The sequence below is a fragment of the Cryptotermes secundus genome, unplaced genomic scaffold (assembly GCF_002891405.2).
Source record: "Cryptotermes secundus unplaced genomic scaffold, Csec_1.0 scaffold1415, whole genome shotgun sequence".
NCBI lineage: Eukaryota > Metazoa > Arthropoda > Insecta > Blattodea > Kalotermitidae > Cryptotermes > Cryptotermes secundus.
Genome location: NW_019744143.1, coordinates 638956 through 666538, shown reverse-complemented (window position 1 = coordinate 666538; position 27583 = coordinate 638956). Strand labels below are relative to the sequence as shown.

The following is a 27583-nucleotide window of genomic DNA, read 5'->3' as shown; positions in this document are numbered from 1 at the left end:
TTTTGTGAGATGGCACTATGTAGTCCTTTAAAGTCATCTTAAGGGTACAATAAGCCGAACAGATAACAGTGCCTGTATCTTGTTTGGCTTATTTGAGCCTGAAGATGGAGGCAATATGTTCCTCTGAAACGTCGGCTATCTTTCAACAAAATACAAGACGTTATATCCCAGAAGGTAATAGTCTTCATAACCACTGCTATGAGAACATCAAATCATGTGTGTGTGTATATATATATATATATACACACACACACGATTTGAGGTTCTCAAATACGTATATGTACAATTTACATGTTTTGGATTCTGTGCATGCACAACCATACGAGTGCCTTAAACTAATCTATGACATAAAAATCAGTGTTCTTTTTTGAGGCTGGAAGATAAATTATATGGAAATTATCCATGAATTCTATATATTTGAAATATTCGATTTCTCTTCTTCATTTTCATCACTTTTGTTTGAAGATGCATGTAGGCTACCAAGAAAAAACATGAACATGAAAAAATAAATTTGAAATCAGAAAACCAAAATGTTTGTGTTGCTTGCAGGAGTTTATCTGGAAAACAATAATTCTTCATGAAATACTGAGACTAACTTCTTATTTTCGGCCTGAGTCATAGCAAAGGTATTCAAGGCAGATTATGTATTATTAAAGGTGAGAAATGGGCAGCCACATTAGGAAAAGAAGTGATTTTAATGGCGACTAAAGCGACCAAAATTGAGCTAAATATGAATGCACACGAAATTATAATACATTTATAAATACAATTTTATTAATATGGTATAAATAAAATTACTTCCATGCTCATTAAGCAAAAGATCTTGCTTATTAGAGAAATAACAATAGTTTTATCTTCAATATATTGCCATAAAATATGATTCTGTTTCATCCATCCCTGTTTCAAATAGTGAGACAATGTATGTGGCATTTGTTTAATGTGATTAATTACCAGGCCAGTATTATTTAATTACTGCTGTGATAAGTAATTCTTTTCAGTTCATATTGTCATACAAAGTGTTTATCAAGGATAACTAGATGCAAAATATTTTGTAAACTGACAAATAGTGATTACTTTATGAAAAGTTGGTATTGACACTTATATAACTAAAGTCGCAACACTCAAATCCTATTTCACAAGTAGGCCTATCACTCTAAAGAATTCCTACACATTTTCGTTTATTTTATGCTTCATATCTTACAAGCAATTTGAAATAAAATTTGAATCTACTCCATCAAAGATCAAAGTTCTGTAACATACTCTGGACCTCATGGTTAAGAAGCATGTCCACTTATACATGTAAACTCTTCTGCACTTAAACCTGAAGATAGGACTACAATCCTGCATAGTTAATTACTGTATTGCACAATAATATTTTCTTTCATTGGAAGTGAAATGTTTAACTATATACATATGATATATAGTCTGTAATGTTAATTAAATTGCTTGCTGACATATCTTTAAGCATTCCCTATCAAATGTAAAATCAGATCTAAAACATCTCTGATGCTTTAATCATTTTGACTCAAAAAGTTTTTTTTTAATATACATCATAACATACTTTAAATATTAAAGAATAACCAATAAATTTGTGCTCAAAAAGAGCACAAAGACACACTACTATGAATTATATCCAATCCTTAAAAATTCCACCATGAGAAAATAATGTAACTTTGCTCAAAAGATACTAGACTGAAAATTCAATTTTCCACTAAGCAACAGTTGGAGGAAAATAGTTGGCTCACCAGTGAATATATTTAGACTATTGTCTTATAAGAAAAGGTTGTGTCACAGACATCAATTGGCTTACAGTATCCATAATGAATATGTAATGATTTAGTTATTGTTGCATTATAAATAGTTTACATATTACACAAAGACTGACATGTCAATAGTGGAAGTAGGACAAGGAGGCATGTCTTTCCTGTATTGCTCATTTATATAACAAATGTATTATCCAAAGTTCCTATGATCATTTTATTATTTCAGTGTAGTCTGACCAAAGAATGAATGAATGAATCCTCCATCTGCTGCAAATTGTAAATTATGAATGCAATTTTTTAAATTCTTCAGACGTTTGAAGTTAGAAATTAAAAATTAACACCTGTTCTAAGAATATCTTAAAGTTAATTACAGGGTACATAAAGAATTTATTTTATTTATGATGTGTGTTTATAACTTGGCATATATGACTAAACAGTTTTAGTTGAAAAGTGATTGTGTAATTCTCCTTCAGTTTCACTGATTGTAATTTCCAATTAAAAATGCACAATTCAAATAACACAAGTATTTGTCACTTTTCATAAGAATACCATGTCAGATTGTGTTAACATGAAATTTGTGTCAGTTAAAATCTGTAATTTGGAGCACCAGCACAATAGGTTTATTAACAAATTTATGAGAAAGAATGTATGTTTTGACACTATTCATATTAAATGTGTAGACTCCAACCTTATTTTACCATATGTCTCATTTATACAAATATTGGAGAAAATTTTCATCCCTCTAGACAAAGAAATATGAGATTAATATGAAAAGTGAAAATAATGGGTTAGAAGCAAAAGTTGTGAAATGTGTGTAATATGCTATGTTATATACTTTGTAAAAATCTTTCCAATAAATTTTAAATCATGCATTTCTTATTAACAGTGTACCAATTTTTATTAATATAAACATAACTTTGTGTCGGACTTTCCTAATAATTTAGATTTAGTGAATTTTGTTTTTTGTTTTTTTTTCAATATAACTGATACATCTGTAGTGTGCTAACTACAGAGACAGCTGAAATGCTTCTAAATAAATCTCCATTTGTAAGATTTGAGGTTTTCACAGAGGTGACTATTAAGAATGCCATCTCCAGGGATGTGTCAAAGAGGCCCCAGTACCCACTGGGTAGGAGGTTGGGCGGGCCCCAGAGCTGGTCTGGATGACGTGGAGAAGAGAAAATTCTTGACCATACCCCGTAGCCAGTTGCTATACCAACTGCATTATCCTGGCTCTTTGAAAGCTGTGCAGAAACTTTCAGAATTGTTTTTCAAAGGTATTATATATACAATCCCTGTAGTAGTACATTACCACTGGACCCCTTGAACAAGAACACCATTCAATCAAATTAGAATGAAGTTTATGCACAAGAGCCCTGTGGGGGTGGGTCTATATAGGAACAGCAATAGTATTAACAGATACCAGGTTTCTTCTCTCTTCCCCAAACGTAACCTCTTACTTCAGATATTAACAGAAATAATGACCATAAGTGATTAGTTATTAAACGAAAATAAATAATGTGTATACATTTTAGAATCTAACAGTATGTGCAACATAAGGATTTACTGAAAATAGAAAATCATGTCTGGGTAATGTGAAACCCGTTGCTTCATTGCTCACTGCTGTCAGACAGGTATGGGTTTGATATCACTTCCCGCAGGGCTGCAGGCTTTCTCCTCCTGTCACTGGATCGTGCAGAATGGCAATTTTTGTTCCCGTGTCTCTTCCTGTATTGAATCTTCTTTTGGTGAACTTTCGCCTGCAGCCCCATTACCCCCCATGGGTCCACCTCCAGGGGGGCACATTGATTGTCATCTAAGTGCCAGGGTTGATACCATGGGTGGACGAATGGGCTTGTTGTCCAGAATTCTCTCCAGTTCATTCATTGTATTGGTGTTAAGCTTGGGAACCAACTGCAACACAACAGGTGCCTATAGCCTTCATATGCAGTTTACAATAACAGACAGGATCAGATCCTAGGACGGGGTCTGATATTTAATATGCAGGCCTATCAAAAACACAATGGCTGAAAATCATGTAATTTTGTAATTTATCTTTGTATAAAGTGCAAGAAACAGATAATACTGGGGGAGGTTGGGTCCATGTGGTATGTCTGTATGTATTGTAACGTGTTTCATTACTGAAGACGCTGTTCAGATTGTTAATTTGTTTATTTAACAACTTGCAAGTATCGGCTACAATTAATTATAACAAAGTTACGGGTTTACACAATTTACAACCCTACACAATAATCAATTCACACTATCACAATTCACTCGTTACAACTGAACTCGGCGACTACTATAATTCAACTCTCCGCTGGCTAGATTCCAACTCAACTCATAGACTGCTGCCTTGAGAACTGTCTTCGGCGGCTGTGTAGTTCCCTTATAAACGTCAGCCGGACAATGGGAAAACAGTTACATAATAGGCACCACTGTTGTCTGCCACCATGTTTGCCTGTTACGTAATGGGTACCCCTGTTATTACCGTCATCTCTCGCAACCACTGTTTACCCGCTTTGCTTAGCAACCGCTGTTTACTCGCTTTGCTTAGCAACCGGTGTTTACTCGCTTTGGTTAGCGACCAACGTGCTGGGACTCGGCTCACTTCAGCTCTGCTTGGCATGTCACAGCTGGCTGGGAGGGAGGGGCGTCATCCATAGCGCAATACATCACAGTATTATCTTCAAAACGAATTAATGGACTTCAATGAACTTTGAAACATTATGGGCAAGGCAAAAAAATTTTTACTTTGCTCTGAAGTTCGTCAATATATATATATATATATATATATATATATAGCTCATACAAAAATTGATGCAAAACACAAAAAAGATGACCTTAAAACAGAAAAAATTTATGTGAAATTTTGTTCAATACATTGCACATTTAATGATTATCGTGAAAAAAAATGAATATTAGAAATAATTAGTTCTGTAACATTAAAATTCTAACTTGAATAAACCAGCATTCACACCAATGCACAGTAGCAAAGAACACATTTGGAAAATGTATGTACTTCCATATCATGCTTGTCATGAGTCATAAACAATGCCAGTCTTCTAGTGAAAAAATTTACACCCATTTTCCTAGTTTTCAATGTCCGCACTAATAACTTTTGAACAAACAGATGAGTGAAACTCGGTATGAACATTAGACCAGTACATGTTAACTCACCACTGCAAAGCTAACTAGCACCTCTAAATGAAGGCACATCATATGCATGTATGTAACATTCTCAAGAGGGCTTCTTTTTATTCTTAGGGTGGTGTGAGATTGAATCTTTTGGTACTCAGGCTTCAAACAGCCTATTTATTTTATTAGCTCCAGATGACACATGAGAGAAACAAGAGTATTAGGTGCAATGCGAACTGGCAGGGGAAACTCATGTACTCAGAGGAAAACTTCCCCAGTGCTGTTTTGTCTAGAAGAGGACCTTAATAATATAGATATTGCCATCAAGTTTTCCTACTGTATTTTAAAAAGAGATCATTGCGGAGTCCATATAGTAACTGTACACTTAAACATTTGAATTTAATATAAAATTGTAAAAATTAAATGTTGTCATGACCAATGGTATACTTACATGGAAAATAAAGTTATTAATTTTCAGAACTGTATGGGGGACTCTTGTCTGAAAAAATGGACTGCATAAAATACAGAAATTCTAGGGTAGATGCTATGGTGTTCTGATGATGGTGTATAACACTCAGAATTTTTTATACTTTTTCCATCGTCCGGTATTCTAGAGACTAGAAAACGCGATGTTTCGGAAACTGGATCTGTTTCCATTCTCAGGTGAGGGGGAGGATACCTGCTCCCTTATAATGGGCTAACCTCGATCACTTGACCTAAGTTAGCTCTTTCTAAGGGATCCAACTGAGTAGGTGTCTTACCCCCTTACTTTAGGATGGAAACATACCAAGTTTCCAAAACGTTTTTTTTCTAGTCTCTATAATATCAGATGATGGAAAATGTCCAAAACCCCAGTAATTCTGAGAAATTTAGGCGTTAAACATAATGCATAAATACACTTATGCACAAATCTGTCATGCTTATAATCCATTTTTGCTCAGGTATAATTAAAACATTATACCTTTCATTTCTCCTAAGAAATGTGAACCTAAAATATAACATTTATTAGGAAAAATTATGTAAATAAAGATAATCATGTAAATTGATAGAAGTTTAAACATTCCTTGCAACCAATTTATCACTACAGCTACTTCAGTGAGCTGTAAGGTATTAACACTGCTTCTGTGAATGATTACCGATGAATTTTCCTGAGTCCATTTTGTTCCACACTTCTATTGTGCTTTGTCCAAAGTTATGCAACATAATGGAGGAGTGCCTACACGTTTACTAAAAGCTGTAAACAGTCAATAAGAGGATAAAATCTTATATACTGCAGAAATCAATGGCATAAACTGTATTTAGACCAATCAAGGTGTCAAAGGTGTCCAGCATTTAAAAAGGGTATATGGATGCTATACTAATGAAATGGAGACACAACTGGAATCATATGAAGTGATGGAAATCCCAGCATTGATGCATGAAGTGTGTGTAGCTCTATCAATTGGGTCCAACTGAGTAGTTTTTATCTGCAGAATACAGCCTCTGAAACATTGTTTTGAAAAATAAAAAGGACGGCACTTTTAGACAGGATGATGGATAATGTCCAAAAACATAATATTTATACTAATGTACAACTGTCACAGATTTTTAGCTCTTAGTTACATAACCAGTAGGGACCTGGTACATATTCCAAATTTAGACTCAGGATTCAGCTGGCTAAAACTTCCAACCATCTCACTTTCCTCATGAAATGCAGGACTCATGATTTATTATCAAAAAGGCTTCACATTTAAGCTCCATATCACAGTTACTGTTCTTCTACAGAGCAGCCCAGGTTTGATCCCAAGGTAACTGTGACTTTCTTATGTCCAATGTTACAGGTGGTAATGATGCCATCCTCAGTGAGGTTGGCTGAACCACGGCTGTTGTTTTGGGGGGATGCCTGATGGACCAGGGATGCGTTGGGACACAGCTTTGGGACACCTCCTTGTGGTCCCGCCGAGCAATGACAGTCTCGGGGTCTGGATCAGTATGACCTTCCGGGACTGGTGGCTGAGTTGCCATAAAGTGCAATGGCATTATGACCAGAGCCTCCCACACGGCGGCATAATGACTCTTGGGTATCACTACGATGTACCCGGGATGAATGCGGGAGAGCACTCCCATGGGATAGCTTTGTCTATTTGAGTTGTCTCCCTGGAATACCGACAAGGTGTCACAAGCCTTAGGGCTCAACACTCTAAAACGGTTTGACCAACCCAAGTGGAGGGGTGGGAATAGGGGAGCTCATAAGCAACCCCCAGGAGCGACTCTCTTGTGTAGGTTGCCCTGGTCGCAACCTCATGACTAACTGGTGTCGAACTCCCATTAATCACCTGGGATACCCCTCTCCCCCCAAACAGGCACTCTAGGTCCTGGAGGCTTTTGAGGGTCTTATTCATAACAGGACCAGATCACCTAAGCCAAGGTGTGAGGCATCGTGCTGAGAGCTGCATGGCACTCGGTTGGTAATTAGCCAGTGTCTTTAGCGATCCTCTCGGGGCACCAGGCAGCACCCCGTTTATTTATGCCTTCCATCCGTATGGGGTGCTGCGGGTGGTCTTTATTTATGTGTTGCAAATACAGTAAATACAATAATCTTTAGAGGATATAATTAATTGTAGTTTCAACTGGTGAGCCTCCAATAAATCAATTCACCAATCCAAACCCTGTCTACACTAGTACACTAAGTAGTATTGTATTTGTATTAGTAACTAATACACACGACAATAATGATGATGATGCTGATGATGCCGATCATGGAGCTGATGATGATATTACAAAAACAACAACAAGAATAAAAATAATAGAAATTTGTATAACCGCAACATTTAAAAATTTTATATAACTTGCATAAAATTGTATGATCATTTGAACTCACTTGCAGACTCTGTATGCTTTCATATAGCTGCTCGACAGAGGTGGCACCCAACAGCAGGCACTGAACACTCTCATTTTTGAGGCACCATGCAATAGCGAGCTGAGACACTGTACAGCCCAGCTTATCTGCCAACTGGGAGATATCACGTAGCTTCTCCTGTTGCCGTCTTGTTTCCTCTGGCTGCAGCCTTTCCTTCAGCCATGTGTAACCCTGAAGGGACAATACAGTTATTTATGCTTCCAGCTGAGATCAGCATACAGTGAACAAGTTTCATCCAAATAACTCCACATGGAATTATTTGGAACTCAGCAACCAGAAACAAACACTGTGAGCTACAAGAAAATAAAGGCCACGCCATAACTCAAGCAGTTAGTCGATGGCTTCCCATCGCGGCAGCCCAGGTTTCATCCTGGGTCTTGTCAAGTGGGATTTGTGGTGGGCAAAGTGGCGCTGCCAAACTTCATTCAACCAAATTCTCCATCATCATAATCACCTGGGGCAGGTTACAATAGGCCAATCAGTGGCCGCCGTGCTGAGTGGACCCAGTTGGACTCAACCGCCCACTAAGCAAATTAAAAAAAGAATACAAGCAAGTAAAACATGCTCTCAAAGTTGGTATAGATCCTTGAAATTATTTTCACTTTTCTTTTCCCAGTGACTGCATCCTGTTGTGTATCATATATTTCTTTTATTGAAAGCCGTCACAGCATAACAATTAATAATATATTTTTTTAGTGTCAAGTTCTTTTCACATTTGCATCTTCTAAACAGTCAGCTGCAGAGAAATATATAAAAGAATGCAACTGTTCCAGATGAAGTTGATAATCTTTTTTAATTTACAATAATAGCCATAAGATACTTTCAAGCATTTGTTTATGAGTTGTATCTTCTAACAGTTGTTATATTTTCAATAGTGCCTAACTGAACTCATTTAGTAACAAAAGATATTTTTATCTAAAGCACAATTTTCTTGTTTAAGAGATTTCGTCTGATGAAAGCAGATGACAGATACTGGGTACCATGTTGACAAATTTGCTGACAGGATAGCACAAAGAGAGAGCTTTTAGTACCTTGACGAGTTCATGGCTCCAAGCTTCACGGCGACCGGCGTGTATGAGGTGCATAAGAATTTTGCCGATGAATCAGCTGATAACATTTGGAATGAAGGGAAATAATTAACTTGTTAACCGCTTGATGGTATTATGTTTCACAGAAAGCAGTGTAGTTCATGTGTGAGTTTGTTTATGGTTTGTCAGCAGTAGTCAGCAGTTATCTAAAGGGTATCACTGCTATCAACTTCATACAAAATTTTGTCCAATATTCTTCTCTCAAGGTTAAGTCCATAAACAGATTAAATTATTCTGGATCATCGGGGTGGGTTTCGACATAACAGATCAACTACAGATCAAATCTTTTTCATTCGTCAAATCTTGGATAAAAAATGAATATGCCATTAGGAAGGTCCAGGAAAACCAGGTGGGACTGAAATAAATGGGACACATTAGCTATTGGTATATGCCGATGATGTGAATCTACTGGGTGATAATATAGATACTATAAAGAGAAACACAGAAACTTTAATGAGGTTGGTCTAGATGTAAACACAAAGAAAACTAAGTATATGTTGTTGTCTCATCACCAAAATGCAGGGCAAAACCATGACATAAATAGAGGTAGCAGATGTTTTGAAAATGTGGCACAGTTCAGATATGTGCAAGTGACTATAACAAATCAAAACCTAATTCAGGGGGAAATTAAGAGGAGATGGAACTCAGGCAATGCTTGCTATCATTCAGTACAAAACCTTTTGTCATCCTGTCTTCTGTCTAAAGACATAAATATTAGAATATACAAAACTATAATTTTGCCTGTGGTTCTGTATGGGTGTAAAACTTGGTCTCTGACATTAAGGGAGGAACATAGACTGAGCATGTTTAAGAAGAGGGTGTTGAGAAGAATATCTGGACCAAAGAGATATGAAGTGACAGGAGATTGGAGAAAACTGCATAATGAGGAGCTTCATAACTTGTATTCTTCTCCAAGTATAATTAAAATAATGAAGTCACAAAGTATGAGGTGGGCAGGGAATGTAGCACGAAGGGAGGAGAAGGGGAAAAAGCCAGAAGGAAGGAGACAACTGGGAAGTCCAAGGCAGAGATGGGTGAACAATATTAAAATGGATCTTAGAAAGATAGGATGAGATGGTATGGATTTGATTGGTCTGGCTCAGGATAGGGACCAGTGGAGGGCTCTTTTGAACACAGTAATGAACCTTCGGGTTCCATAAAATGCTGGGAAATTCTTGAGTAGCTGCAGATTTGGCAGCTCCTCAAGAAGGGCTCAGCTCCATTAGTAAGTAAGTGAAGACCGCACCATAGCTCAAGCAGTTAGTCACTGGCTTCCCACCAAGGCGGCCCGGGTTTGATCAAGTCAGGTCAAGTGGAATTTGTGGTGGACAAAGTGGCACTGGGCCGGGTTTTCTCCAAGTACTTCGGTTTCCCTTACCAATCTTCATTCCACCAAATTCTCCATCATCATAATCACCTGGGGCAGGCTACAATAGGCCAATCAGTGGCCACCATGCCGAGTGAACCCAGTTGGACTCCACCCCCCATTAAGCGAATTTAAAAAAAAAAGTAAGTAAGGCAGCAGTTATCAGCTCCATTAGTCATGTGTTCTTAGTCACAGTTAATGAGCATTATGGTGCGGCATACTTTAGAGCAACCTGTACTTCTGTATGACACGTATGTGAAATATGGAAATACCAGAAAATGTCAGCGAAAATTTCAACATAAATTTCGTGATGAAAGAGTTCCAAGCATAAAAACAATTCACCATTTGCTGAATAAACTTAGAACAATGGGACTCCTAATAGACAAGAAACAAAAACACGAGTGAAGGGTGCTTACTGACGAGAAGTTAGATGACTTAAGGGTCAGACTTGAATATACACCTGGAAAATCACTGAAACATCTAGCTAAAGAGAGCTAGTCAAAGTCTAGTGCAAGAATGGCAACACAGCTGCTGAAGCCATCCAGTGGAAGTTGGTGTCTGGTATGCTGTATGTGTAAGGATTGTTGTTCCTGTTTTCTTCAATCAAACAATTAATTGCAAAAAAATATCTATGTGTAGAAAGGACAGAATTTTCAACACCTCCTGTGATCTGTGAATTGTGACTAATTCATTCCAAATGTTATCGCCCATCAGGCATGCTGATTCATTGTAAACATTTGCATGTTCCTCACAGCAAGTAGCACACTGATCGCTGTGAAACCCAGAGCCTTGAAATACTCTAGTTACTGTGAAACCTCCCTGTACTACAAAATACCTCTGATCAATGTAGTTAACATTAGGATTTTATGCGAGTTTCTGAGCATTAGAGGAGAGAGTTTATCACTATCATGTTAGGTGATACACCCCTTAGCTTAAACTTAGCTTACTTTTCTACTTTTATATATTTTAGTACTATATGGATCATGTAAGCTTTCAATGTTTTCGGCCATCCCGCCTTTATATCTCGATATCTCTATATATTGTGACAGAAGTCTGAAATCCAGAAGCCTCAGAATTCTGGAACAACAGTATTGCTGAATCAACATTACAGCATCTGGGCAACTAGGACAAGGAAAAGCCAGAAGGTTGGACCCAACTTCTATTCACTCTGTGAAAATGGAGTGCTGAAAAACCAAGACATAAGAGCCAAGTGGCTAATTGCAAATGGCTGTGAATGGGTTAAATGCAATTGTTTTCAGGGGCCATTGCCAATTTTTGAACACACGGGTTTGGGAATGAACAAGTAGTATGGCTTTTGTGTATTTGGCCCTGAAACCATAACGGACATAAAACGTATTCCAATATGTACTAAAACATTTGTTCAAAATATTTTTCTCTCTGATAAATATTTAGCAAGACAGGTGTAGAATTGCACATTGGTCTCAAAGTAAAGATTAGAATGACTTAAAATTTTTCATAGAATTCTCAAAAGTTTGTAAAAGAGAACTCTGATCAGCAGTTCAAGAATTGTTTCATGAACATGAATGGAATGTTTGATCTCAACAGGTGCGCTGTGGGTTTGGGAATGCATTACACAAACAACAGGTGCTGCCTCAGTTAGGCAGCAAAAAAATGAATTACTTAACAACAGATTATATTATTGCACATACAAAATGTAATACAAACTTTAACAGTCACAAGACCAGGCTCTGCTTTTCTCAGTAAAAAAATGATTGGGGAATCTTGGTTCCCAGGATTAACGTTGAAAATATTAGCCGATTTCATCTAGTTCATAAGTACGAAGGGCGCTCCATATATGATGCCTCCTCTTTCTTTGTGTTAATCTATAACATCTGAGCTGGATGTTGGTGGTGTTGTAGTAAAGGTTGAACCTTCCCATCAATGTACTCTTAGTTTGGTTGTCATACAAGAGATAGCGACAGCAGAGCACTCTACCAAAATGGCGTCTGACATAGAAGTGCGTACGAAACAGAGATCTGCTATTGAATTTCTCACAGCCAAACAAATTTCACCCACTGACATCCATCGATGCTTGTTAAAGGTGTACAGAGATGATACAGTGGATGTCAGCATAGTGAGGCGGTGGGTAGTGCATTTCAACAGTGGCAAAAGTGAAGTGCACGACAAACCACGCCCTGGGCGCCCCTTGCTCAGCTGCCACTTCTCACAATGAACAGCATCTCGATCAGCTCATCCATACAGATCGGCAGATAACGCCAAGGGAACTGTGTGCACAGCTTAATATCGGCTTTAATGCATTGGAAACAATGTTGGGGAAGCTGGATTATCGCGAAGTTTGTTCCAGGTGGGTCCCACGGATGCTTACATAGGACCACAAAACTCGTGCAATTGAAGTCTGTCAGGACCTGTTGCACCAGTTTGAGGAGAAGGTGACAAGTTTCTGGACAGCATCATCATCGGAGATGAGACGTGATGTCACCACTATGAGCCAGAATCCAAAGGACAGTCCATGGAGTGGTGACATCCGGATTCCCCAAGAAAAAAGAAGTTCAAGACACAGACATCGGCAGGGAAAGTGATGAGCATGGTCTTTTGGGATAGGCAGGGTGTGATTTTATTGGATTTCCTGGAGCCTGGTGAGACTGTCAATTCTCAACGCTACAAGGCGATGATGACTAAGCTGAAAGCCCGCATTTCCCGAGTCAGGCCAGAGAAGCAGACAACATTTCGCATTCAACATGATAACGCTAGACCCCATACCAGTTTGACTGGACTGTCCTACCACATCCACCTTATAGACCCGATTTAACACCGTCCGACTTCCATCTCTTTGGGCCTATGAAAGATGGACTACATGGGCAACATTTTCCAGACAACGATGCTGTCATTGCAGCTGTAAGAAAGTGGCTAGCCTCTGCTGGCGCAGACTTTTACAGGCGCGGCATACAGGCTCTTGTTCATTCCTGTCAAAAGTGCATAACGAATGGTGGTGATCATGTGAAAAATTAACTGTAAGTAACTGAAATCTTGCTCTATTTAACTGTGTTGCTATGCTTTCTGTATCTGTTGTAGTTTTCATTAAAAAAATAGGAGGCATTATATACAGAATGCTCCTCGTATCTTCGGGTATTTTATCCGCATTAAAAACGTTGGATAATGTTGTAGCATTTGTACAGGGGGTCTGTATCAAATGTTCCAACCATCGTTTGCTAGGCAATGTTTCTGTAAACACCGCCTGAAAGCTGGAATAGCAATGAACAAGCAGAAGTCCGTTTGCTAAGCAACGGCTCGCTCAAACTCATTCTCATGTCAACAAAGATTCAGCAAAGCTTTCCATGGATATGAGGAATCTTGAGATCACCAAGCGTTTCAACTACAACAGATACAGGAGACCAATAGCTTCTATTCGGTCCTCCCAAACTTATAAAAGAGAGTTCATTCGTGAATTCAATTCATTCATTCATACTAGAATTCAGAAAGCACTTCAATAGTTGAACATTCAGCTGTGAAGTGTTAACCAGTCAAGATTCATCATCAAGGAACAACTAGCAAGAAAATATTGAAGACTTTATTTTGTGTGCTGTAGTTACAGTAATCTATAGAGTGTTACAATTCAGCAGATATTTTTTTATGTTTCTCTATATTCATGCTGTCGCTCGGCATTTAACTTTGTTCATTTGAGTACGTTATTACAATTACCTTCTTCTAACCACTTCCTTTTCCTGTACTCTTTCATATATGCAACGCAACTATTACTAGAGGACATCTTACAAGTGTGTGACATCATACACTGGCAGCTCGCCTATAGTATTGTGTCATCCACTGAACAGTGGAATTGACTTAGCCATATTTGTTAAAAATAAATGGTCATAACTACTAAACCGTAAGTGATGGAACAAAATGGGTTAAATTTTTTTTCAAGCTCGCATTTATAAACGTATTTCACTCACAATATGATAAGATCCATCTATGTGTTTGGCTGAGCGCATTTCCAAGGTAACGAAGTCAACAGTAGATCTTCAGTTGCTTAGTAGTGAAGGTATCAATAATCACAAATTGTTAAACTTTCTGTTACTTACAGGCAAATCGTTACATTTTCTGTTACTTTTGGCTTCACTGTGTTTTCGCCCTTGTATAATAATATTTTCAACGTTAAAATTAAAATGTTATACAATCTGACTTATTCGAGTTCCTCTCACTTACCTCTTTGTTGGCAGGCTGTGTTTCATCTTCTGTCCAGCTAAATGACGAGTATTTGTTCTGAAAGAAATGAAGGGACACTTACTGGCATACAAACAGAAGAGAATAACACCACTGACTATCCTACCGCTACAACCCAAGATCTACAGGGCTACTGCAGAAGCTCCTTGGTTTCACCCCTATTTCTTGAGTGTATCTGTGGTTGTGCGATGAGGAGAGCGTCAAACTATACGTTATGCAATTCATCCAACACATTTCTTTTGAAAGCAGTCAGTGTATCACCTCCATGCCAGTTTAGTTACCACGACATCTGTAAAGTTAATGTTTCAAAACCCTTACCAGACAAAAGAGTTGAATTCTTGGCAAGGCAGTGTAATTAATGTAGTTTATTTAACATCTATAATAATTATAGTATCATTTACAAAATTTATTGTGATGATATGAAAGAACACAAGAGAAATTTGATTTTAATTTATTAATCATTAAATTCATTGAGTAGTTAATTAGTGTCTTTATGAAAGATTGATTTGTTGCATTATAGACAGAAAAGTTATGATCGAAAAATTATATCACAATATGCTAGGTAGTTTCAGGAGCAATATTTCATATTACTGTATACTTACTATAACAAATCAAAAAATAAATAATTTTATCCAGCAAAAGCGAGAAACACATTACAAAGCAGCATAAAAGTTTTACAGGTATTTCAGTTCTATATTTTTATACTTTAAAATAAAGCTGTAAATATAATTTTGTAGCGAGTGACAGTCTTGGTGAAAGCAAATCCATCCCCCAGCATCTTCATATTTAAAGTTAACAATATGTTGCTTCTTACAACTTAATCGAAGTTTCCAAGAAAATATAAAACAAAGCCTACCCCTTTCTGAAGATCTTCGGATGTAGGGTAGAACAACAAAAATTGGAGTCGCTTGTTCTGCTCTATACGTTTTAATCCATCAGAGCTTATCATTTGTTCTCTGTTTCAGAGATTATAGTGATTGCACTATAAGCTGGATAACTGACCTTCAGTTCCTGGTAGGTAAAAAAAGGCAAAGCTATCCCCATAACAGACCGTGAAGGCCCATAGGATTGTGAGATGTCCAGACTCCCACATTTCTCTAGACAATCAGCTCACAGATGGCGGTAAGTTTGTCTGGCAGGGTCAAGGATTTTTCTCTTCAGACACTAGCTCTGGAACCCACCTCCCCTCTTATTAAGTGGTCCTTTCCCTAAAGGTAAAGAGGCCAGAGCATAAACCTGACCACTTATTTTCACAAATAAAGATACTAAGAATGTATGAAATATACTTCCACTCCCCATAAGGCACAGGCACAGCTTCACATTTTTTCTTACATAAAGATGATAACCTGAATTCAAATCATAAAATGTGAATTTGAACTGCATAACTCATAATTTAAAAAATGATGACAGAGTGAGAAACTGTGTTCATAATATCTGGCTGGAAATGAAAAGCACTGTATATCAGAGGCATGACATGGAGGTGAACAAGTCTGGCCCAGTGACCAAGACCAGCTACTTCAAATGGTCCCAACTAAACATAATTCTTGATCCTGACACCTGATGATGGCAGTACATCCAGCTTGCTAAACACGGTGTGTTTTAAATATACAAAAAAACGTGATGGACAACGTCCAACAGTATATTAGAAAACAATCCCGTGGCATTTGCATTTGTTGGAAATTCAGTGGAACTGGCCTCTGGAACCAACATCTGAGATGGTTTAATTATTTGCATCCCAGCCCATTCGTTGCCACTGTGCAATGCCAGAGACCCACATGCAAGAGTATTGGGTTTCATTTTGCTTTTCATCCCACAAGATGAATGCTGAGGAAATAAAGGAAACAAAAGAATGGAAAGATAGTAGGATAGTAATGAATATGAGAATAATGTGACAAAGAAACATGCTAGGAAGGAAGGAAGGGAAATTTATGTAGAGAAGACAAAATTAAAACTCAATAAGAATAAATGCAATTAAAATTAAAATTGAAGGAGATTAATACTAATGCAGATGTATTTAAAAGCGAGAAAAAACGATGCTAAGGAAAAGGACAAGAGAGATAACTGATAAGTGGACTGAAGGAAAAGCAGGAAGAATGAAATAAGTAACAGACAGATACATAGAGTGAGAAGTTGGAAGATATGTATATAAACTCCAGCAAAAATATAGCTGCATGGTGGCATAATTAACAGGAAATTACTCCAAGTTGGACACACCTTGAAAGATGACCGTGCAAACAAAGGAACTCCATCCTCCAACTTTCCCGAGACAAGGCCCATAGTGAGCGGAGACCATGCCATCAGGCCAACACCTGTGCAAAGGCAATTAATCATCATCACCAGCTGAAATCTTGGGTCATGAATTAAGTTTTCTGCTGCATAAAAACCATGCTTTATACATATCACCCCAGAAATTACACCATTCATGAATACACAGCTTCCATTATTAATTTTTAACCAAGTGGTATATTTTGATGGGTAAGGTACATCCAATTATTTGGGTGACAGTGACTTATTTCATCAACTAAGTCCTTGAGAGGTACACAGTTACCCAGATCATCAAGAATTCCCAGACTTCTATACAGTGCGATGGCCCACCACTGGTGCAGGTTTCAAATTTTCTTACTACAATCTTACACGCAGATCTTTCATCTCCTCCATGCTTGGCTACATGTCTCATTCATGTCCCCCTCCTTGACTTAGTGAGCAAAATAAAATGGAGATTTTCAAGGGGTTGATCCAGAAGTAAGTGCAGCTACAGGCCATGCCATAGCTCAAGTGGTTAGACGCTGACTTCCCACCACGGCAGCCCGGGTTCGATCCCAGGTCTCGTCAAGTGGGATTTGTGGTGGACAAAGTGGCACTAGAGCGGGTTTTCTCCGAGTACTTCGGTTTCCCCTGCCAATCTTTATTCCACCAAATTCTCCATTATCATAGTTGCCCAGGACAGGTACAATAGGACAATCAGTGGCCGCTGTGCCAAGTGGACCCAGCTGGGCTCCACCCCCCACTAACGAAGTGCAGCTACAAAGCAGTACATTCTCATGTTTTGTCACTGAAATTCAGGAAATATTTAAATTTTTACATATGCTACTGTAAGCATTTTCTGCTCATCAAAATTGTAAGTGAATGGACAAACCTGGAGACATTCGGTTATGGAACCTAATGTTTGTGTATATCCCTCCCCATAGGGATATGAATGTGTTAAAGGTGCCAGAATCCACTAATGTGTAGAATGTATAACTTGAATAATCTGCACAGAATTACTTTTCCCATTGTCCAGAATTCTAGGTAATAGAGGACACAACATTTCCGAAACTGGATCTGTTTCCATCTTCAGGTGGGCCCCTTAGAAAGGGTCAATCTCAATCACTCAATCAATCAATCAATCATCCAGTGATTGAAATTAGCTCTAAGGGGCCCAACTGATTAGGTGTCTTCCTTTCTCACCTTAAGATGGAAACAGATCCAGTTTACGAAACGTCATGTCCTCTATTACCTAGAATTCTGGACAATGGAAAAAATCCAAAAACCCCAGTAATTCTGCGTGTCATCCATCATCGTCAGAACCCTTTAGAATCTACCTGAATAATCTGTCCTGAGAGCAAATGATGTATCGGTAGATAAGGAAGTGATGGACTGTATAGGGGATTCACCACTGGAATCCAGTGATCCTAGGAATGATACACGTTTTCCTTTATGCTTACAGTAATTACACTGGTCTATGTATGTATGTTTGTATGTATGTATGTATTTATTATGAGAGGGGGTGGATTTCCCCATGCACTTAGACCAGTTATTGGTACATTGTGCGTCCCCCTTTAATTTCTACTGTCTCCATACCCTACCGGTAACAGTGCGTGCCATCAGCCCCCGTAGAGCCAATGAGGTCGGCCCCCGGTACCTTGATGCTTCCCCCATCCACCAGAGGCATTGGAGACTACTTGGGCGGGAAAGGGCCTGTAATTTAGCTCAGAAGTCCCCTAAAGACATGACGTTCTTTTACATGCCGTAAATCTACAACACGGGACACACGGCTTAAAGTCCCTCCCAGAGGACTTGTTCCCTGAATTTTTCCGCCCTTAAAAATTCCACGACCTCCGCCGGGTTTGAACCCACGTACCTTGAGTCATGAGGTGGGAACGTTACCCCTAGACTATGGAGGCCGCTTTACACTAGTCTATGTTCTTTGTATAATGTTCTTGCTATGCAGTTAATTACATTGTTTTATCACCATAATGTCCTACGATCTAGAACTATCACCTTGACTAACTGAGGTGTACTGATGCCTTGATCTTGCATAGCCATTGGCTGAGGGCATGACCTTAAGCACTGTTTCCTAGAAGCAGTCAGCTCTATTCCATCTCTACACACCATTTACAGAGGTGTTCTACTGGTCTCACTTTTACACCATTTTAATCCTCAGTACATACCAAAGCTGACAGTCTGCTCATTTATAAAGATTAAATTGCCATGATCTTCATGCCAGTTTGGTTTAGTTCACACTTGTACACTACTGCACTCTTTTTGCACTTGCTAACTTGTGTCTGAGAGTTAGGAGCCCACTACTTGGTTTTCATTGCATTGTTTTACCACATATGAACCTGTTCACCATTCCTAAGTGCAGACTCAACTTACTCTCTTGAGGCCAATGGCCTCCATTTTATGACTGTAGACTTTATAAAATTACCCAGTGACTCTGTAAGTGGATTAGGCGCTTTGTATTGTTAGAAGACCCAGGGAGATACTGTGGCAATGCATGCACACAAGCTGGCAGGTGACTAGTCTCTTTCCCTGCTCTCAGTCTGTGCAATGCTAATCCCTTCCTCAAGGGTGCACATCCTGAGTATCCACTAGACACAGTGCCAGTCCCAGGGCACCAACATCTTCTTTGACCTGGAATGATGCTGAATGCTGTACACTGCCTCCTTGTTCTGGGTGATGGCCTAGTAAGGGGCATTCAGGACGGCAGCAGCTAAGGTCAGGCAGCATAATCAGACCTTCTCTCCTTTATACAAGAAAGCAGAGTTGGCTAGGAGGTTATAGCAGGCCTTCATCCTGTCACTGGCAACTTTCAGATGTTGATGGGCATAATAAAGGGTGGCATGCAGCCATGAACAAGGTCCACCATGTAGTCACAGGGCGGGCGCAGCTCATTCCTGAACACCATGCCGGCATGTTGCTTTTTCGGTTGATGCTCTGCAGGAAGAGGGGTCGCCCCTCATTCCAATCTCTCTGGCGTGTCAGAACGACCTTCCTCAAGTGGTCCACCACTATGTTAACGTAGTATTCCACCATGCCTCCTGACTGTGGATGCATTTGTGCATTATGGGGCACTGTTACATATCCTGCTTGATCCCAGACTCAATGTTCTGACCTTGGTCACTGTGCAATTCCCTCTGAACCCCTAAGTGGCAGAAGGAGTTCATCACCAGAACATCAACCACAGTCAATGCCTCCTGGTTAGGGAATGTGTTGACCTCTGAGCACTTGGTGAAATAGTCCATGGCAATCAGGAGATAATGATTTCTCTCTGGCTTGGCAATGTCAATGGTGATCCATCTTTAATGGTGCATAGATGTTATGCTAGTGTATCAGACACCGGCCTCAGGCTCAAGGGCCTCGGCCTGCCACTCAATTGTCATATAGCTGGCACATGTGTAGGCAGAAATAGTGTAGTCTCACGTTGCCCTCAGTTTCATTTATGATCAAGATGTCCTCCTAAAAATCCTCCATAAGGGTTTTCAAATAATTCTTGCAGTTTCTGCCAGGGTATGACTATTTGGCAATCTTGGACTTCTGTCAGCTGATTCAGTGATGCTCTAGCGTGCAGTCAGTCATAAACAATGAATATCCTTCCACACAGGGTACTCTCCAGGTCACATCACCTATAGAATCAGCCAGATATCATTGTTATCCAGTTGCTAGCTCAGCTAGGGTAGTGATAAGTAAGCCATGATGCTGACCACTCACCTCCAACTTGGGACAAAGTTTAGAATGCATGGAGCTATACTTCTGTTTCCTCATATGGCATCATGGTGTGGTGCTTAATTAAGAACGGTGACAACTTTACATTTACCAAACAGACTAGATGAAGACAGGAAACTGCAGGAATTTTTAGGAAGTGTGGGAACATCCCACATATCACGCTATTTCTACAGCGCTCACTTTTCACCATCACGCGCGCTAACCAATCAAATTGCTTCCAACGTCCACATTTATATAGCGCTTGCTGCTAGCCCGCATCCACATCATCACACATGCTAGCCAACCAGTGCTCAGCAAATTTTCGCTCCGCCATCACACATTGTATAAAAGGCAGAGCACAAGCTCGCAAGTCATCAGTTCCAGTCAGTCTACGATCAGCAGTCTTCAAGAAGTCTACAAGCAATCAGCACACTTCGTTGCCAGCACTTGGTCTTCGGAGGCACTGGCGCTTCGCTGTGCCAGGCACGACTGCCACGGCTGTCTGGCAGTCACACCCGACTCACTGGGCAACTCAGCCACCTCAATTCGCCGGTAGTCATGCCCGACACACTGGCCACTGGCGTAGCTACCGCCTCTCCACTCCTGCAACCGCGCTCGGCAAGCAAACCTTTTCCAGCAACCAAGCAACCTCAAGCAACGGCTGCACTGCGGCCAGTCGACTGACTCAGTCGCCTCAACACACCGCAACCAACATCCCTTCCTAACGGCGCGTGCCGTGCTACCTCACCGGTCAAGCATCTCAGCAACCAACAGTCCTTTTCAGGACCTACAAACTTTTCCGAAGAAGTGCGTTGTCATTCGAGTAACGACAAAAAACCCCACAGAAGTATTTACTTTCTTACTGTACAGTCCTTCATCAGGACTTGTCTGCAGTTCTAGTCAGTGTCATTATGATGCAGTCTATTTATATCTACTGATTTGGAAAACAGAAACAGGTAGCAGTTATGACGTGGAGCATTAGATTGAAGTTAAGTTTTCCAGACACAACCTCAAAGAATAGAACTGGCAAAATATTTGTAATTGTTTACATGTAAGCAGTATCATACACATACTCCTTACCCAGGTTTTTAATGTTAATATAGAATTGCTGGAATATAGAGGCACAACATTTGAAATGTAGGTTTTTCCAAATATTTAACACCAGACCAGTGGAAGAAATCAATTAATATGCATAAACAGGCCCTAAAATATGTGTACAAACTACACAGGAACTGAACACCCACATACTGTTTCCAGACTGGCTGCTAACATTTTTGGACAGCAAGTAATATCTGTAAAACTTGTCTTGGAATAAAAGCTGTGTTGATTTAGTTGAGGAAGGAATGCATGAGAATTTGTCTTTTACATACATTAAGTGAAGAACACAGGTTAAGGTTGTTCAAGAAAAGAGTGCCGAGGAGAATTTGGATGTAAAAGGAAGATGTAACATGAGGTTGGAGAAGATTGTATAATGAGGAACACCATAAATTGTACTCTTTGTCAAGTTTTGCCAGAATGCTCAAACGAAGTAGGTTGAGATGGGGTGTCATGAAGAAAGCACAGGAGAGATGAAAAATGCATGCAGGTTTTTGGAAGAAACTAAGAGAGAAAGAGACCACTTGAAAGATCTGAGCAAAGATAGGAGATGCAACGAAATAGAATCTGAAAGAAATACAGATGGAATGGTGAAAACTGGATTAACTTAGCTGACAATAGGGACAAGTGACAGGCTCATAAAAATTATAAAGAACTCCATAAAAGGTTGGGAATTTCTTCACTATATGAGGGACTAGAAAAAATGGTATTATAGCACATTTTAATTCGAGACTATTTTGTGTTTAGTAGTACCATAGAACACTGAATGGACTTGCCAATCTTGTTGTACAGTTCTGGCATGTAAAGCTCCGTCTTCTCACGACAAAACATGTGGTACTCCGATTGCTCTGAGATGGGTGTCACACAATTGAACTGTCTGCAGTTGGTGTATGCCTCCATTACTTCGACAGGCGTCCATCGTGCTGTGCCCCAGTACATGGCCCAGCCCTGGCTGATCACATGATTCATTGCCCGGACCACCTCTGCAATAAAGTAAAATATATTAAACTCTGAAGAAAGCAGACTTCTGGGATTTGGCACTGTGTATATGTGGTGTTAACCGACGTTTTGGAGGAACGTAGCACCTCCATCTTCAGGGTAGAAGGAAAAAAATATAAGAAATCCGCAAGCTAAGAGACCGTGAGAACCGGTAAAAGCAGACTTATGGTGCAGTTCGATTGGCAACAGCAATTCTTACAATAAATGTGAAGCTGTATTGTTTAGAACAAAGAAGTGCAGAACTCTGACCTTCCATTGGGCACATGGGATCTGCCTTGTGCACAATGACAACATCGATATAACCCAGTTGGAGTCGCGCCAAGGATGCCTGCACTGACTCGATGACATGTTTGCGGGACAGACCTCGCTCATCAGATCTGTAAGAAAAATGGTAGCTATTAATTTGTCATAAGATGTCCCCCCCCCCAAAAAACAGAGCTGGAATAGTGATTTTATAAAATTGCTGTTATTATTATTCTTTAAATATTTGTATGTATAGGTCGGGGGTTTCTAAAATGTATGCTACAGAAACGGGAAACTTCAGGGTGATTGTATAAATGGGGGACTGTCTTACATAAAGGACGAAATCTGGTGTGTGGAAACAAGAACATAATATGTAAGGGATGAGTATCTCTGAGCAATGCAACAAAGACCACATTCTGTTATATTGGGAACTTGAGAAAAAATTCTGACTCTGAGCTTGAGAGCAGCAGAGCAACATTTGTTTTGTTGTGAAGTATGAGTATAAGCCTCTTGCCAGGATTTCATTAATGAATTAGTACTGAGTAGGACAGTATATTAGGACTTTTCAGAAAATATGAAATTACCTATAGTGGGGAATTAGGTTGTATGAGGTAAATGATCTCAAAACTCTGATTTCAGGGAACATCTATACTTCGGATTTTTGCTTGTTGTGGGCCCAAAAGAGCCTTAGTACAAAGAAATGGTTCATAAATTACAATCCTGCCAATTCAGGTGGGAAGTGAAGTGTAGAAAATAAAGGTCAATGATTCCATAATACTTGCCAGAGAACTGCATTCATTGTTTCTTAAAAAATCAGCAATTATATGAGATATTAATTTCTCATCACAGAAGCATGAAACTGGAAAATTTTCAGACTAAAGAGATAGGTCTGTAGTTATTAACCACAGAGATGCTACCTTTCTTAAAGTTTGGAACAGCAGCCTGTTTCCATAAGGTTGGGAATATCTCACTAGTTACATTGAGGGTCTTTCTTTATTGCTAGTGGGGTGGGACTAAGTCCCTTGTACTGCAGCCACTTCTGGCCTATTGTACCAGCCCCAGATGATAGGTGAGGGTGATTGTGGAGCAATTGGTGGAATGAAGATTGGCAGGGGAAGTACTCGAAGAAAACCTGCCCCAGTGCCACTTTGTCCACCACACATCCCATTTGACCAGACCTCAGGAGGCTTTTTTTAAAGCATGGTATAATATTGGCATATTTCAACCAATCTGGATAAATTCTAGTGGTTAGGGATAGATTAAAAGCATGCATAAGTGGTTTAGTTATTTGATTACGACACAGTCTTATGAATTTGTTTGATATACCATCATATCCGCAGGAACCCTTATTCTTTAGTAATGAAATTATGCCAGAAATTTCTGCCGATGTAATTGGAATATTAACTATTTCAGGAACTTTGTCAGTAAGACTACTTATTGTTGATAACCGCTCATCCTCAGTTTTAGGAAATTGACTAATTAATTTCTCCACTGAATCTATAAAATAGGTATTAAAAACCCAGCTGCTTTATTAATTTATATTTTGATTTCACCATTTTTGAACTCCGCCAGAGCAGCTTTTCTTTTAGTTACACAAACAATTTCATTATTTATAATTTTCCAAGACATTTCAGATTTATTTGTGGATTTCGTTAGCATTTCATTATAGTACATCTCTTTAGCTTTTCTGATGACTCTTCTTAATATGGAACAGTAACGGGAGTAATACTCTCTTATTTTAAGGTGATGAATTAATCTACTTATTATGTAGAGGTATCTTTTACGTCTATATGACACTTTTATTCCACCAGTTATCCACCGATTTTTATGCCCCATATCCATCACAAATTGCATGGGGAAGCAGGATTAAAAAATGACTATAAATATGTTTAAGAATGCATTAAAACTTACATCTACCTCCTTACTACTAAGGGTCATCTCCCATGTTTCATTTTGTAGTGCCTCCATAAACATCATTACTCCATTCTTAGTTATTAACCTTTTTTTTAGCAGGTTTATTCTTATTCCATTGAGTTTCAAACACATTATTTATCACCAGATATTGTGCATCATGATCTGAGAGACCATTTTTTACAGAGTGCACATGGTAGGTATTTACTCTACTATAGTCCAAAAAAATATTATCAATGGCCATGCAGGATTCTTTTACAATCCTAGTTGGGAAGTAACAATATAAAACAAGTTATACGTTTGCATTAATGAACTTATTAGATGCACATTTCTCGAATCACATAAAAAATTTATATTAAAATCCCCATATAGTACGAGTATAATTTCGAACTTTGGCTTGTATAAAAACTTTAAAATCACGTCAACTTGTTTTATAAATTCTTGTACATTACCACTGGGCGATTGATAGATACCCACAAACATAATTGCATTGCTACCCGCTTTCATATGTATTGCACAGGCCTCAATAACCTTTTCAACACGGTATTTTGAAATATCTATTACATTGCAAGTAAAGTCATTTATACAATAAATCCCAACACCACCACCAGTATTATGTTTATACAAAAAACTCGTAGCCAAATAATAGTTATCAATTTTTTGTCATTGAAGGTTTATGGTCATCCAAATAATGTTCAGTAAGACATAATGTGTGGACATATTTCCATACTATGAAGCATACAGGTCAATTCATCCATTTTGATTTGCAGTCCTCTTACGTTCTGGTGAAATACTTTTAATGAATTATATATATCAAGCTTGTGTTTCATTTTATCTGCTTGTTGTCTAATAGATTTACTTTGGAGAGTATATTCCTTATTTTGATTAGATACAGTTACCATAAAAAAATCCTGTGTGTTTGCTGGTGGCTTTCTTTGTCTCTTATTTAAGATAGGTTGTTTCTCTTGATGTGTTTCTAACTCCACAGATGGAAAAGTTAGGTGATTCTCAGAGATATTATATACTCTATTTTTTATCTTGTTACTCTTATTCTGTTTCTGAGACTTCTTCCAAGCTAAGGGTATGACAGTCTGTTCTCTTCTAATTGCTTGTGCTTTAATATAAGCTACTAATTGTCTGACTGCATACTCCTTTCCTTTAGCATTTAAATGTAGACCATGCCTGGTATAAAATTTCCTGTCGTATATAACCTCCATAAAATGTGCATGTTTAAACAACATAAAATATTTACTTAATTTTCTATTAAATTTCACCACTTCTTCATTTACACACGAATACTCTTCTAAGTCCCATCTCTTTGGTAAATTCAAATACATTCGTATTTGTATGAATTTACAGACACCTGGTATATTGATTTTTGCTAACATCACTTGTACCACCCCAAATAATTAAGATATCCTTTTTAGTTAGTTTCTTACATTCTTTTACATTAGAGGTCAAAATAACTTCTAAATCTGCTCCTGGTTTCGAAAGTCCTTGCACCACATAACTTTTATGCAAATTATATTGTATTTCACTTGCCATTCCTTTAACATGGCTATCACCTACAATTAAAATTTTATTCAACGGCCAATCCCTTCCTTGGAAAAGCTTGTGGGCTGTCTGCGGAATCACATCTTTACCCAGCCACACACATCTTCATCCGATGCAAACAGATGTCCATGAATGTCTCTCTTCGGGTCTCCAAAAATGTGAGAATCACATGGGGAGAGATTTGGGCTGTAGGGGGGATGTTGAAGCACTTCCCAACCAAATCTCTGTAGCGTATTCCTCACAAAGTTGGCAGTGTGGGGTGGCGCATTATCATGAAAAATGATAATGCCGTTCAATATCATTCCAGGGCATTTTGACTTTATGGCACGTCTCAGTCTCTGCAAAGTGTCTTCATAGTGCTGAGCCCCACTGTGGCCCAGTGCTCGAGCAATTCGACAAGCAGAGGGCCCTTGCAGTCGAAGAAGAACGTCATCATCACTTTACCGGAACTTGTGTGTACGGCTTTGGATTTCTTCAGTGGGGGAGAATTCACATGTTTCCACTGTTGGAAACAGTGCTCTTGGGTTCAAAATGGTGGCACCAGTGACCCAGTGATGCAGCCATTCTCTGAGTCTTCTGGTCCTCCATGAGTTTATGTGGAACCCACTGCGTGCACATTTTGCAGTACAGCAGATGTTTTGGCACAATGGCGTGTACAGAACTGTGACTTATTCCCATCAAAAGACTAATTTCTTCCACAGTGATCCATCGGTTTGCTCGGATATGCCCATCCAACATAGCAATAGAATCAGGAGTGATGACCCAATGAACCTGTCCTGGGCGAGCATCATCTTGCAGTGACACACGTCCCTCTCGGAAACTCTTATGCCATGCCAGCACACACGAACGTGACATGCTGCGTTACCCGTAAACAACAGACATGTGATGATGAATTTCTCGTCCTCATACTCCTTCAGCAGTCAAAAAGCGCACTACACTTCGCTGTTCTTCTTTACCCACCTCCATTACTCATGTTGGACGACCACACGTAGCACAACCTTACTTCCAGCACAATAAACAAACAACTACTCTGAGTATTGTATTTTACCCTATTCAGACCTAAGGCTTGATTTACTTATACCTCTGTTAATTCTATTGTCTATTGATGCGAACAAAATGGAAAAACTCCAGCAGAAGTTTCCAGCCTTTCTTTTTTACTTCTTTCTTTCCCAATGTTATACACATATGCTTTGCAGTACTTAAAACTGAACTACTCCTTTAGAAGGAGTTATAACCTTGAAATACTGTTCCTTTTTCAAGTTCACCTTGTTTCCAAATTCTCTTTTCCCTTTTTGAGAAATGTTAGTCTTCAAGTTCTTGCTGCATACTCACTCATACATCAGTTATTTCTGGTATATGC

The 27583-nt window shown here is 38.9% G+C and overlaps 1 protein-coding gene across 3 annotated transcripts in view; it reads right to left on the bottom strand.

Annotated features, from left to right (window-relative positions):
- Window positions 1–217: 217 nt before the first annotated feature.
- LOC111874598 (voltage-gated potassium channel subunit beta-2) overlaps window positions 218–27583 on the bottom strand; it is a 78965-nt gene continuing 51599 nt past the window's right edge. For 2 of the 3 annotated variants that reach the window (XM_023870223.2, XM_023870226.2), the window contains exons 4-9: window positions 22765–22892; window positions 22293–22499; window positions 16672–16766; window positions 14440–14496; window positions 7762–7971; window positions 218–3677 (exon numbers count right to left, since the gene is read on the bottom strand). In XM_023870223.2, coding sequence (XP_023725991.1) covers window positions 3576–3677; window positions 7762–7971; window positions 14440–14496; window positions 16672–16766; window positions 22293–22499; window positions 22765–22892 — 799 coding nt within the window. In that variant the 3' untranslated portion in view covers window positions 218–3575. Of the gene's footprint in view, window positions 3678–5510; window positions 6384–7761; window positions 7972–14439; window positions 14497–16671; window positions 16767–22292; window positions 22500–22764; window positions 22893–27583 lie in introns of those variants that run through there. The other variant, XM_023870225.2, reaches the window with a different exon arrangement.